General features: G+C 39.8%; 1 protein-coding gene and 1 long non-coding RNA gene across 2 annotated transcripts in view; both read right to left on the bottom strand.

Moving 5' to 3' along the window:
* Positions 1-210: 210 nt before the first annotated feature.
* LOC106808199 lies at positions 211-1,367 on the bottom strand. Its single transcript, XR_001393755.1, has 3 exons — positions 1,254-1,367; positions 855-943; positions 211-271 (listed from the first exon to the last, which is right to left on the bottom strand). It is a non-coding gene; the product is annotated as an uncharacterized LOC106808199 (long non-coding RNA).
* An 86-nt stretch (positions 1,368-1,453) lies between these two features.
* Positions 1,454-13,316, bottom strand: part of LOC106808183 — a gene marked incomplete in the record, with an annotated part of 20,642 nt that continues 8,779 nt past the window's right edge. The window contains 8 exon segments of the mRNA XM_014810786.1: positions 1,454-1,463; positions 1,739-1,839; positions 2,037-2,096; positions 2,358-2,626; positions 2,907-2,994; positions 3,466-3,597; positions 3,777-3,959; positions 4,404-4,498. Of these exon segments, the coding sequence (XP_014666272.1) occupies positions 1,454-1,463; positions 1,739-1,839; positions 2,037-2,096; positions 2,358-2,626; positions 2,907-2,994; positions 3,466-3,597; positions 3,777-3,959; positions 4,404-4,498 (938 nt within the window).

Raw genomic sequence — 13,316 nt, 5'->3', positions numbered from 1 at the left:
CACGTGTGTACGTGCGTGCGGGTGCGTGCGCGCACGTGTGTGTGGCGCGCTATATGCACAATCAAATTATTAGAATGCTTGAAATACTTGTACTGAGAATAGGTGTAATGTAAAATTAGTAAAATTTATCAACAGTAATTTATATGGTTTACAACTACAAGTAGGTTCTACGGTAAAAAATAATCAACATACGGGCGTTGGGTAGCCAGTAATAATTTCAGGGAACTGCATGGCCATCAGCGATGGCATTAGCTTTCTCCTTCGAATTGCTCTGCAATAAAACATGAAACATTAACACAAAACTGTGGAGTATCTAGGGGGCCTACATCATGACTATAGGCTACTATATCAGAATCATTGTACGTAATAACGATACAATAGCTAGTAAACGATCAGACAGGAAATTAAATAGGCTCTTAGTCCGGTTGCCAAATGACTGAACGTTGCAATCGGGTATATACAAGGTTTTTTGTGGTTTCCTGATCTTTAGACTATCCTGAACCGGAATCCAGCGGGTGCCACTTTGGCACCCTTGGACAATTTTTTTTATTACAGAAAAAGCAGATCGTATATTTTCCCATCTGAGTGCGTATAAATTAAGGGGGTAGGCATGCTAAACTTGCAATAACTTCCGTGATATTCGGTCAATCTTCAAACATTTTGGTGTCGTTTTGCTCATTAAACACATGCACAATCCTAGACTAATTACACCCACAACACAACCATCAGAAGCCATCAGATATCTATTATATTACATTACGCTACACCGCACTGCGCTGCACGACTCTGCGCTCCAACACGCCGCGCCACGCGAAAATTGGTAACTTCATTATTGAAACGTGAACAGTACTAACTTGCGGATGAGCTGGCGGACCGGGTACGGATTAGTTTGCCAATTTCATTATGTCGCAAAAGAAGATCAACTCTTTCTCAGGAGACGACCCTAATATTGTTAAGGAATTATATAAAATTAATACATACATTAATATAAAATATTCATCCTGTTATGTTTAACTAAAAAGAAAATCAAAATAGTGTCAATAAAAATAATTCTTAAACACCTGAATTAGAAATTCGGCACAATATCCGTTTATAATGAGCTAATTAGTTATGTAATTCTTAGGTTGTGTGATTCAGGGATGAAAGCTTCGAGATAAATAAATTATCATGTTAAACCACGTATGGAGTGATATATAAGAATTTGGTGCCATAACATTGAAAGTAAAACATGGAAATTATGACAACACTGGCACCTCGTGAACAAGCAGCTCGGCTAGTTTAGTGTATCCCTGGCGCAGATGTCCATCATTTTGATTCCGATACTTTTTACTATTTTCTCTCTGGCCAACGGCTGCTCTTGCGAGTGGTAAAATAACCCGCAGTAACTTTCTGCAAAATATTCTCTGTTAAACGAAACATTTGCGTGGTCCATTCTTGAGCGCGTTTTTTAGAGCTAGATATAGCTGTTATGAGCAGTTAATGGCTGTCAATCGTTGACACAGAACAATCAAATAAAACTGTACATAACGACAAAGCTATATATGTTAAAACTATGCGCGCGCGCGTGTGTGTTTGTATGTGTGTGTGTGTGTGTGTGTGTGTGAGTGTGTGTGTTGCGTGCGTGCGTGCGTGGTGCGATGCGTGCTGCGTCGGCGTGCGCGTGTGCGCGGCGTGGGCGGTGGTGTGTGTGCGTGTGCGTGTGTGTGTGTGTGTTCGTGTGTGTATATATATCACTTGCGTTTTAATGAAGCCTATTGGTAGCTTAATATTCTCAATGGCTTCCTCCTCTGTCATGAACTTTTTCGTGTTCTTCATCTTGTCTGGTGATTTCGTCATATCCTTGATTACGTGAAAAATGTAAGAAACGAAATAACCAACATATCTAACTAATTGATATGCATGTATTTAAATATGTATGTACTAGATAGATAGTCTACTCTATATTCTGTTTTAGAAACTATTCATATCTACATCGCATTCGCCTGGAATCCTGATACAATTTGAGTAATGTATTACGCATGGCACTTGTAAATTACCTGTATGGTTCTGACAACCTTTTCAGGTTCAACTCTCCATGGATTTTCCCATAGTTCAGACTGAAATAGAGTTCACGCAGAGCCAATATTAATGGATATTAAAAGAAGAATATAAAATTGTTAAAGTTGGCAATATGCTAGACCATACAATTCATGGAGTTTGTTACCGTTAGATATGCGGGACTATGTAACAACGAATGATACAAGGCGTACTGGAGGGCAACTTGGTTATTTTTCTTCAAAGAAGATTTTTAGATAAATCTACTTGCCTTTTTAAACTTTAGTCTTATACCTAACATAATTACAGGTAATCAACTTTACCTCGCGTACGCATCTGTGACCATGCATCTCTATAAATTTGGCAAACTCGACTTTCAGCTCTCCGCTCTCATCCGTATTTAGCCAACGAACTGCCTCGATTGAAGACAAATGCTGTGCCTCGATTGAAGACAATGACTGAAAGAACTCGGCTTTATCGCTGTCAATCACCATTCCCGCAATTTTCCTGAGAGCATGTGGTACGTCAGCACTCAGTACGTCTGGGCAGGTTGATAGAAGTAGAGCAACGTCGGACATCACGCTAGCGTGATCTGCAATCACACATTGAGTTAATGAATCTAAACACCTCAAATTTGTACGTATGATTCTTTTAGGTTTCTAGGTTAATGATGTTAGATGTTTAGCATCTGCGACAGAAATAATTGCGTTTTTGTAAACATGTGGTAAACGGTTTGCATTGGAAATGGTAGTTCCCATAGTATTGTTTAATGTAGTAATTTACACAATTACCGTGTACTTCCAGCCAAAAAGTGATGACGATGACAGTCTAGACTATATAACAATTGCTAGTTTTGGAAACCTATAACTCGCCTTCATCTAGACCACTGTCCAAAATTCGCCTGATTATGCCACTGCCTAGGAAAGCAGCCATTGATGCTTTCATGTGGCAGTTCCATGTCTAAATAAATATAATTAAGATTATTTGATATAATGATGTTATGGAGAATGTGTGTTTATGCGCTAATTCCAAAATTGTTCCATATGTTCGCGTATTTTGAGTGGCTTCACACATTCGGTATAGACAAAAATAGGCAGAACTAGACGATCCAGTAACAATGTATGACTTCTAAAGTAATGAAATATGCCGTGCCGAGTAGCTGGCATTGTACTCGTTTCTGTTAACGCAAGTAAGTTATCACATACCGCACACATCGCGAAATCACGGACACGTATATTTCAGTAACATTATACGTGCGCCTTTATACATTTGCTTCAGGAATTACATACATAGTAAGGATAGCGGCGTTCTCGCTTCGTAATTATTTTATTTTTAAAGTTAAGTGAAGTAATTTATTTATTTAATTTATATTTTGCGCGATGTACGAACGAAATAGAATTTTACAATAAATGAAAAAGTACATAGCCCTACCTCACCACCAGTCTGAAGTAGTTTGTCAATTTCTTGATATAGCAAATGTGTGTCTGTGGTACTGAAGTCTGTGTTTGTCGCTTCGATCCTGGCTTTACCTTGCTGAATGTAGCGCTTGCCTCTAAGCGCAGACTATAACGTAGAAATAATGCACTGCAAATTCCAGTGTTGTCATTCTATAAGCTATTGCTATAGCTGGGTTTCGCTATTGTGATTGTTCGACACCTATAACGCGGCACCTGCGCAGCCAATAGGAGAAAAATTGTGACAACAAATCGCTAATAAAACTGTGTTCATGACCATGTACGTACTATGTGAAACTGGAGACCTCCCATAATCTTTCTGTACCACGGTATGTAGAGATTCCTGTAACGATTATGGATCATGTCCAAATTTCCATCACCTAGTGACTTTCCAAAAAACATGACCTCGCATTCGTCCTTTGCGTCTTTTGTGTTGACGAATGCCGTGTATTCATTCAGGTAATACATTCCCTATAACGAATAATGTTTTGGTAAATGGTGACTTCTTAGTAATCAATCATACATGACTGTTGCACTGTTGCTCTAGTCTGCTATTCAGTTAACCATGTTGCATGTTTCTGGAATATAAAACTGTTAGCACAGTGGCATATATTGAAAAGTAACCGTTTTACATCACTGTTTTGCATTACTAGTTGAACAAATAGTCGATTATTGTTAATACGCCATGTTGCTTTTTGTTAAATTTGAATTTAAAAAATGTCTAGAGAACTTTAGCGATTTTAGCAAGTTCGAAAACTTGTTTCACAAGCAATTCGGTCTACTATATAACTGTTTGTAATGTATACCACCATAGTTACCGTTAAATTGGTCTACCCAAATTTATAGTCTACACATATGTTGAACTATTATAATATGAACCAAGAATTTTCGTTTTGCAAAATGTGTTATACTTACTGTGCACATATTAAGGAAGAAATGTTTGCAAAATGTAGACCCTCCCATTTCTGCGTATGACCGTTGGCATGCTTTGCTGCCCAGCATTTCAAACCCCACCTATAAAATTACACACAAAGGTACGCAATTTGTATATCGGTAACACAAACGAGAAAGGAATTCTATAAATTCTTACTTATGCCATAGCTAGATATCGGCAAGAACTTAGGTTATAAATAATACCATTTATCGATTTTTTGGACAAGAAGCAAATATGCTTTACTTGGGTATGCATTGAATCACGCAACACAACTAACAGGAGTTAGCAAATTTTATTAGCAAATGGCCAGTGAGTCTAATGAGAAGGTATTCTTAGAACATCCATGCATTGCAATAGGACCAGTATACACGCTTTCATTCACATGTAAAACGATACGCGCGATTGTTTGAAATACTTTTGGATATTCTGACAGAGTGGCCAGTGGTTTATTTTGTTGCGTATGCGAACATGGGTTCGTTAAATTTCTGGCAGTGCCATGAAGCCAAGAGGCTACCTAATTTATATTAAGCAACGACATTATGCGCAACGCACATCATCTAAGGTAAGGTGATCTATTGTAGAGCGAAATGTATCGGTGTCTGAGTTGTGAGTACACGGCAATTTAACGGACGTTGACATTCTGTGTATTCTTCGGATACTGGCGGATGGTGGAGGTGACGTGCGCGCGCGGGCTTGGTGCGCGTGCAGGTGGTGTGCTGGTGCGTGGAGCGCTTGGGTGTGTTGTGTGCGTTGTGTGACGAAGGAGTATGAGACACAATGCAGTGTGCGATCTGAGTGAGAGGGCTTATACGCCTAACAACAAGCGAGCACAAGCTCATAAATTGTGGACCAAGTGCCTGATTTGTAACATAGATACAGGGACCATTTCCAAAATAATGAAAGGACACTATACCTAAACCATCATTATCTCCGTGGACATACCCCCTACAATACTCTACCGAACAACACGATAGTTACTGCCCACCCTGCTCACACCCTATATCGCTGACTAGAACTAACAAATAGTAAAACTATAGTACCCAACAGGTGCCAAAATATTGCGCCGAGACCTACCGCCGCTGTGTGTTTAATAGCGGCAACAAAACCTATCGTTATGCTTTAGTTACTACAAGGTCTCATACTGCCCTAGACCATTAAAATTGGAAATAAACACATCGGAGGTGAGCAGTGGAGGTCATAGCCTGCTTTGGCATTCATTTGTCTCTGTAGATGAAATTTGCAAAAAAATTATGTAAACTATAGGCGAGATGCGGAGAATTGTTAACGAAAAAATAATAAAAATTAGAAATGTCCGTTGACTTACTTGTAGCTTACCCGAGTGTTGGCATTTGTAAACATTCGTTGTCAATTAACAACGGCCCATCACCTCATGTATGAGCTCAAACTCTGACTCTGATATTAAGGGACGTGATTGGTCGAGCATGAAGCAGGTATAATCGGCCATCTTTCACTGCAAACTCGGATGTCTCGAGCATGCGAGAACGACTTCTCAAACCATATGTGGAACAAATTTTACATTAGAATATTACAGAGGACTGCATCAAATACGTTAATTTGTTCCATAGGCACATATTTATAGTAATAACGTTTTAATCGACGGCTACAAGAAGTATTTACAACTGCGTTATAAACAAGTAATTCATCCGTCGACATTCTGTATATGCTTGCCGTAAATATCAATATAATTGCTGTCAATTACTTGAGTATCCCACGTAATCCCAGATCTAGTGACGTGTTGTCTAGTTCCTGCCGAGCAATCTCGTAATTGCTAATGTGTTTCCAGCTTCCATCATCCCTTCCTCTCCTCTAACGTATGATAAGTCTCATGATTCTCTATTATTATGGTCTGGGGCTTTCTAATTGTCAGCTAATCCCACAATATATCTACATAATAATTATTGCGCTATAATTCTTCCTCTCACTCGTTAACTAACAATTTCTCATCCGTTCAATATAATTTACCATAAAGGTAGAGACAACCGTTTTTTTATCTTCCTTGCCTTCCCAGATCTTTCTCTTGACCACGTGCGTTATCAGATGAAACTTCTTTGCCAGAAGATTAGTGTGTCATGATTCTTCCGTCACGTCCCGACACATACTGCCTCTGTAATAAGAACCGCCGATGCCCGCAGAAATTGATGCAAGGAAAAATCATGCTCTTGTTGTACTAAAGCTCTATAGGTTTATAAATAGAGTCGTCTTTAGAGCTCAACTCTATTACTCCACCACATTGCTATGCGGAGGAATGAATCTGCTTGCCCCCGCACCACTATCGCAGTCTACGCACATCTTGTCAGTTTTTACTTTCATCTCTCCCTCTCTCCCACTCTCTGCAAGAACACCTCGCAATAATCGCACTCACCTCTCTTCAAATTCCCGCAGTATTGATACGTTGATGGTGCTGATTTCTTAAGAGGGTTGATACCGTTCTTACCGGATCTCTTGTATAAGAGCAAACACAGGCAACGTCTTCGCGCCATATACAACCAAACCTCATATTGTATTGGCAGACGCCGACATCTGCGGCTACAATTTGGCCGTAATTCCTGTAAAAGAAATGTAAATGCTGTAATATGATTACGGAGGCTCTATACTTTTATCCGCTACAATGCAGAACTAACGGCTTTGGGTAAAATAGCGTGCACTAGTACAGGGCAGTCATGGCGTTGCATCTGTAACATTTCATCAAGAGTCCATGATACTAATATGAGCTCTTTATGTCATACATTTACTGATCTCAGAGCTATATATGATGCCACGCAAGGACATTAATGCTTATTTTATCATCAGTCTCTCCTTCTTTACCGCAATAGTGAAAATGTACCCAAGACCCTCAATCTCCTCAAACCCCCCCCCTAACGATCACTCCTACAACGCGCAACTAAAACAGTGAAAGACGACGCCCAACATTTTGTAATAGCATTGCAAATCTGAAAAAAAATCATATTTAAAGCATGTGAGAATGCACATTTTACGAATGATTCTGTAAAGGCACGTACTAAGCGGGTACAATGATGGGAAATCAATGTACTTGCAGCCTTAGTCGAATCGTCCACCGCGACCTCCCCTCCCGTTAGCTACGCCCCTGTTTCATTTTACACATTAACCAGTTCGCGAGACCATTACGCGGAAATATCTTAAATCTTATCTTAAGGTGGGTCAATTGGGATGCTTTTTTAGTTTCTTGTTACAGGCTTTAATTTGCATTTAAAAACGTCTCATTCCGCTCATAATTTTGTATCTAATATCGTCCATTATAATGGCCTATGGACGCACAAGCGAAAAGTTCTCGCATCTGTCCAGCGAATGATGCCTCCCCGCCGTCTTCTCCTATAAAACAGTATTTAACTTTATTGTTAAACTCCTGCTTTTGTATTAGATGTTTATGCACGCATCAGCAATGATGAGTATTTGTTGAAGGGCCACATTCCAATTAACCATAGCATCACATAATTTTTAAATAAAAAAATGTTTAATTAAATGTAAAATTTTTTTTCTTTTTTTTTTATAGCTACTTGCGCTGGTCTCACTAACCATACTTCCTAAACGAAATCGCGGATCATTATATAAGACCAATGCTGTCCTTGCCACCGTTACATTTTCGCTAGTTTTTCCAATTTATATTCTTAATTTATTGTATATGAATATCTAATAAACTTCCTATCGATAGAGTTACGCCACGGGATAAGACTCATTATGTATGATATATAATCTTATATGCCCATTCCAACGCAAACGCGTCACAAAATGGTCGTACGTGACTCACAGATTTTCGCAGAGCGCGTCACTACGACCTAGACAGACGTCGCTACTCCTATAGCAAAATGTATTTATTTGCGTCCACTGGCATCACAGAACTCTTAGCTTTCTGTACAGTTGTTTGGAAAACTGTCCTTCTCAAATCTGGATCAGGATGGTCTTTGCTAAGTTATTTCACAATGGTCGTGTGAGAGACCTCCCGAATATCACCTTTCCTTCTTTTACTGAAATAGCATTAACGCCGCGCCAAATGCATTCCTTAATAATTTATACTGCAATTACTAAAATGTAAGCAACAGGATAAACAGATGGAGGGAAATGTTCCGTAGTTATGTGCTTAGTATGTTACTGAAAGCGATGATATAAGTATTTCCACTCTCCTTCTTTCACAATCCATAACATCGTTCCTTAAAATAAGTAATATGTATATAGGCAACATTTTTCCAGTTCTTTGTATGCTGTCACGCAGATGTTTGTTTATCTTTCAAATGTTGTGTCTGTACTTCGGCAACTGTTTAACAGAACCCATAGGACCGAAAACTGCATCAATAATTATTTTTTCGTCATAAACGTATATATTGTACTGCGGTACTCGTGGAATGACCAATGCACGTGCTTTGTAGATTCCTGCACACTTAACACGACCATAGTCGATAATATGTTGCAGAAACCTAAGTACAATGGGCCAATATTCAATAAACTGCATATTATTTCGGCCATGTGCCTTATGCATTATTCCTACATTTTAGATTATGTTCTGATTAGTGCCACTGTGACGCAACCCCACTAGGTCGTATCCAATAATCACCCGTTACATCACGCCAGTTCTGTCTATTCCTATCGCTGAACTATATAACAATGTTCAGAATGGCAACATATATCGGCTATATGATGCTAGATATGGCTATATATATATGGCAATATTATTGGCTATATATAGTGCCTGTTCACACGTATTTACAACGCGCCTTACTGGTACGCGTACTTAGTGTTGTGTGGCTAAGTTCCCGGTTAAATAGACTCAGCTAGTTCACATCGTCATTTTACACGAGAGGGTCTGTTCGAGCATTAGCTATTGACTCAAGGAATATATAGACTGGTACCGGTCGGACAGTTCCCACTGCTACACTAACGATCACAGATGCTCAAGCGAGGATCGAATAGAGCGAGAGTAGTCACTGTACAGGTAGGAGTGAGCAATATTCTCGGCAGCGCGCCAGCGTTAGGTGGTGCCGAATATACGCGGCTTAGTCTGGCGCGGAAAAGCAGCAGGGCAAGCATTCGCGGGGCTAAGCAAGGCTTCGTGGCGCTAATGCAAGCGACGTATCATTTTTCGCATACCAGCTGTGTTGAACGCAACTTTATATTGATAATGCTATATAATATGGCATATCGAGTATCGTTCTCATCGTCTGCGGACATTCTACAATAGCTGCCTTAGTTTCCCACGATAAATCACGGTACAAGTAGATGGTACGGCGTATTTTAGTTTGGTGCTAAGTTCATCTGTAAAATGCGTTCACACGAGGGTTGACATCGAGATTGCGCAGCGGCCTTAGCTAGCCAGAATACACTATGAGAATGGCTGTACCGGCGGTCGACAGTTCCACCGGCTATCACTACTCGTGCACGCGCTACGCCCCCATCAAATGGGTAGCACAAGTCTAGGTGATAAAGAGGCAAATACCGCCCTTCAGAGGGCAAGGGCGGCTGGCTTGCCGAATATCACCACGCTTAGATAGGGCGCGGAAATATGATTCGTCGCTTAGCAAGCCGGAGCGATGAGCATTCGCGGGTAAGGAAGCCGGTCGTGAGCTTCAGCAAGCCGCGTTATCTCTCTCAGCTGGCAGATGCTGAACCTTGTCACACCTCTCCTCACTCCTCGTCCTGGTAACGCCCTGGAAACCTTGTGAGTCGTTGAGGACTCTGACCGTGTGCGGCATGCAGGACGTGGTGACACGCAGCTAAGTATTTTTACGCGTATTCGGAGCTATTAGGCGGAAGATGGTTTCGAGGCATTATATAGTGTAAGGTTTGGGTCTGCCTTCCTCAACCAAAAGTCTTTGCAATAGCGACGATTGAGAAAAACGCTTCAATCTGTAACATGTGTAAGCGTGAAGACGCCATCGAAAAACCTTCCTATTATTTTACCATTGCCCATATAGCTGAGACCAGTAGAGCCATGCTGGCATACCCTTGCACCAACCAGCTCGAGAATGAGGTACATTCGCAGGTTTGGGTGAATTCCAGGGTCATATCACAACCGTGATATAAGCTTGTCTCTTGAAAATGTCAAAGTCACCTTCCTCATACGCAATTTCCACAATACTATTCGTACAGCTGTCGTATACTTTTTCTGCTTTTATAGTTTCGCAAGACTTAGTTTCGCTTGAGCAAATTAAACTTGAAGATAGATAAGCTCGCACACGTATTCTAACCTATTGGCTTGTACTGACAGGTTAATGTACAAATCAAAGGCAAATATTCAACCCTGAATGCGTTTACACAGGATTAAGAAAATACATGAGAAATCAAGAGCAAATAATACATGTATTATATATTTAGCTCTTGAAAGAAATGTTTTACCTGATTTCACTCAGCAATGAGACTGATTTTTTGAAGCGGGACTGGACAAACCCCATCGTGCCTGAAAGAAGACAGACATGACCACATCAGAGGATTAACAATATTATTCTCTGGACGCAAGACATCGAATACTCCATTGTAGGCTCGTATTGTACACCCATTTGTGTGTTTATCCGCGGTATCCTTACGCGGCACATTTCGAGTCACCTTGTGATGTGTAGGCTACACGTCAATGAGTACACTCACAGCCTGTATCATGTATTATCGGCTGGAATCCCCACCCGCGGAAATCGCTATTGCACGTTACATCTCAGTCATGAAATTATGCTCTCGGTTTGAATCCTTGATACACTAAATCTACTCGATCTTATTCCCTTTTCTCTTTCCTGTGTAGATGAGCTGCTCCTGTTTTGTCTCGACCGAAATAGTACAATCTATGTGACCTGTAAGAGTAATTATTTACTAACCCTCTCTCAGTTAGATCGCCCCAAGATATTGAGGATACAGTGACATTTCATAATATCTTATTGCGTTACGCCTAGCACTTCGTTAAACACTTAACGTCGCCCCAAGTAGGCTATTCCTCGTCTTTGCTGAGACGCGCGCTAGACGACAAACGATAAGCGGTCCTTTGATACTCGGAACTCTGCTGCGTGCAATGCATAACAATAATAGCGTCAACCGTAGAATATCCTGTGAATATTATCAGCACAGTACATTCAAGAAATTATCAAGATTTTTTGATCAGCGACAGTCTATAGATTCTTTAGTATCTTCTCTAATAAAATAAGAAACGTAGAGAAATAAGGCGTATCTATGAGTGCAAAAGAGATGAGAGAAAAAGAATACAGAAACATACGGAAGAAGAGAAATAGAGAGGAGAAGAGAGAGAGAGGGAAAGAGAAGAGAAGGAGAGAGAGAGAGAATTACGTACTGCATCGCAGATTAATTAGTTAACCTGCAAGTGCGTTTAAAACGCAACTTTCAGAAGGTGTGTAAACTCCCCATGCTAGAGACAATGGTGCCAGGTCAGTTTGATGTTTAGATTGACATGGTCTGGCTCACACGGTAAGAATGATCATACCCGCGACACAATACGAACTAACATGTCGGCGAATGAAATGGAAATTACCATGTTGAATTACTCGTCTCAATTGGTTGTGAGTTGTTTATAACTCGGAACTTTCAGTGCCCATGTTACTACTATAACGGCAGAAGTATACATTCACAACAGATAATAGAGATTTCCCATATCGCAGCCAGAACGTCGCTTGTCATAGCATTTACTTATATCTATGATTTAGTGACCAATATCACACTATAAACTATGAATATAACCTAACTATATATATATTATATTAAATATATTAGTGTGTTATATATTAATTATATATATGTATATTTTGTTATACAATAGTTTGCTTTTTAATAATCTGATTATGTTTGCGTCGTAATTTATAAGTTGTGTATTTATTTTAGCTGTATTTGCGTTGAGATTCTAAGTAATAAGTAATAACTTACTGAGAGATACATGAGGGAACACCTTGTTGCTACATAAACCGAGAAGAATGTTTCCATCCTACGGAATATGAAATTTCAACTTAAACTGCGAACCACGATTACAATATTTAATTCTTTTCTTCGAATGTCGAATAGCTCCACGAATTTCGGATGTTTATTATTGAAATAAATGGTTCGTTCGTAGACAATAAACGTACTGACACGCGATTAAAATGGTATTTGTATTTGTAGAGCGCCCGACCTTGGTTTATTAGATCGTATCCGGGTATTTAGGTCGTAGAAAATAAGTCATAGTTGCTTAAAATGGTATCTATGAATGAGGTGTATCCATAGTATACAATAAATATGATTATCCCGCATTTTACTTTAAGATTATAATTTAATAATAATAACGTTTAATATTATTATTAATCTAATCTTCCATTTTTTTTCATACGATCAAAAATATCGGGCCCGTACAACGCTGGCAGGCTTAAGCATTAATCTGTGTCGCCGACCCTGCTATAATCCTTAGGTTAAAACGCTAATTCTATTTAACCTCCAGCATCAATCCCCGTGTGCTCGTATTGTGTATCTATTGTACATTTCCCAGTTCATACGACTTCCCCAGGGTGCCAGCCTTGAAAACCTCTCAGCAGAAGATCACTCTCGCGGTTCACTTGCCACCTTTTAATCTCACCAATACAGCTGAACCACAGACCTCATACCTGCTGATAGTTCCTTACTGGAAAAATTAGTTGTACATAATAAATAATGTTCGATTCTGGTGGCGTTAAAACTGACTAGTTCTCCTTCATACCTCACTAACATATCGAGCATACGCATGTACACCAAGTATACCCAATGTCCTATCAGCGGAGAAGTATATCAGTATGTTAGACACCAAGGTATTCGCTACACCAAGTATACCGCCCTGGTGCCACCAAGCTACAACATGGATGTATACACCCTGTATACCTTTCGTAGAAGACAGGTTATTCGAGCATACGCCATGTACACCAAGTATA

Source organism: Priapulus caudatus, unplaced genomic scaffold, assembly GCF_000485595.1.
Source record: "Priapulus caudatus unplaced genomic scaffold, Priapulus_caudatus-5.0.1 Scaffold259, whole genome shotgun sequence".
Lineage (NCBI taxonomy): Eukaryota > Metazoa > Priapulida > Priapulimorpha > Priapulimorphida > Priapulidae > Priapulus > Priapulus caudatus.
The sequence above is the reverse complement of the archived record's forward strand: the minus strand, read 5'-3'. Positions and strand labels throughout refer to the sequence as shown.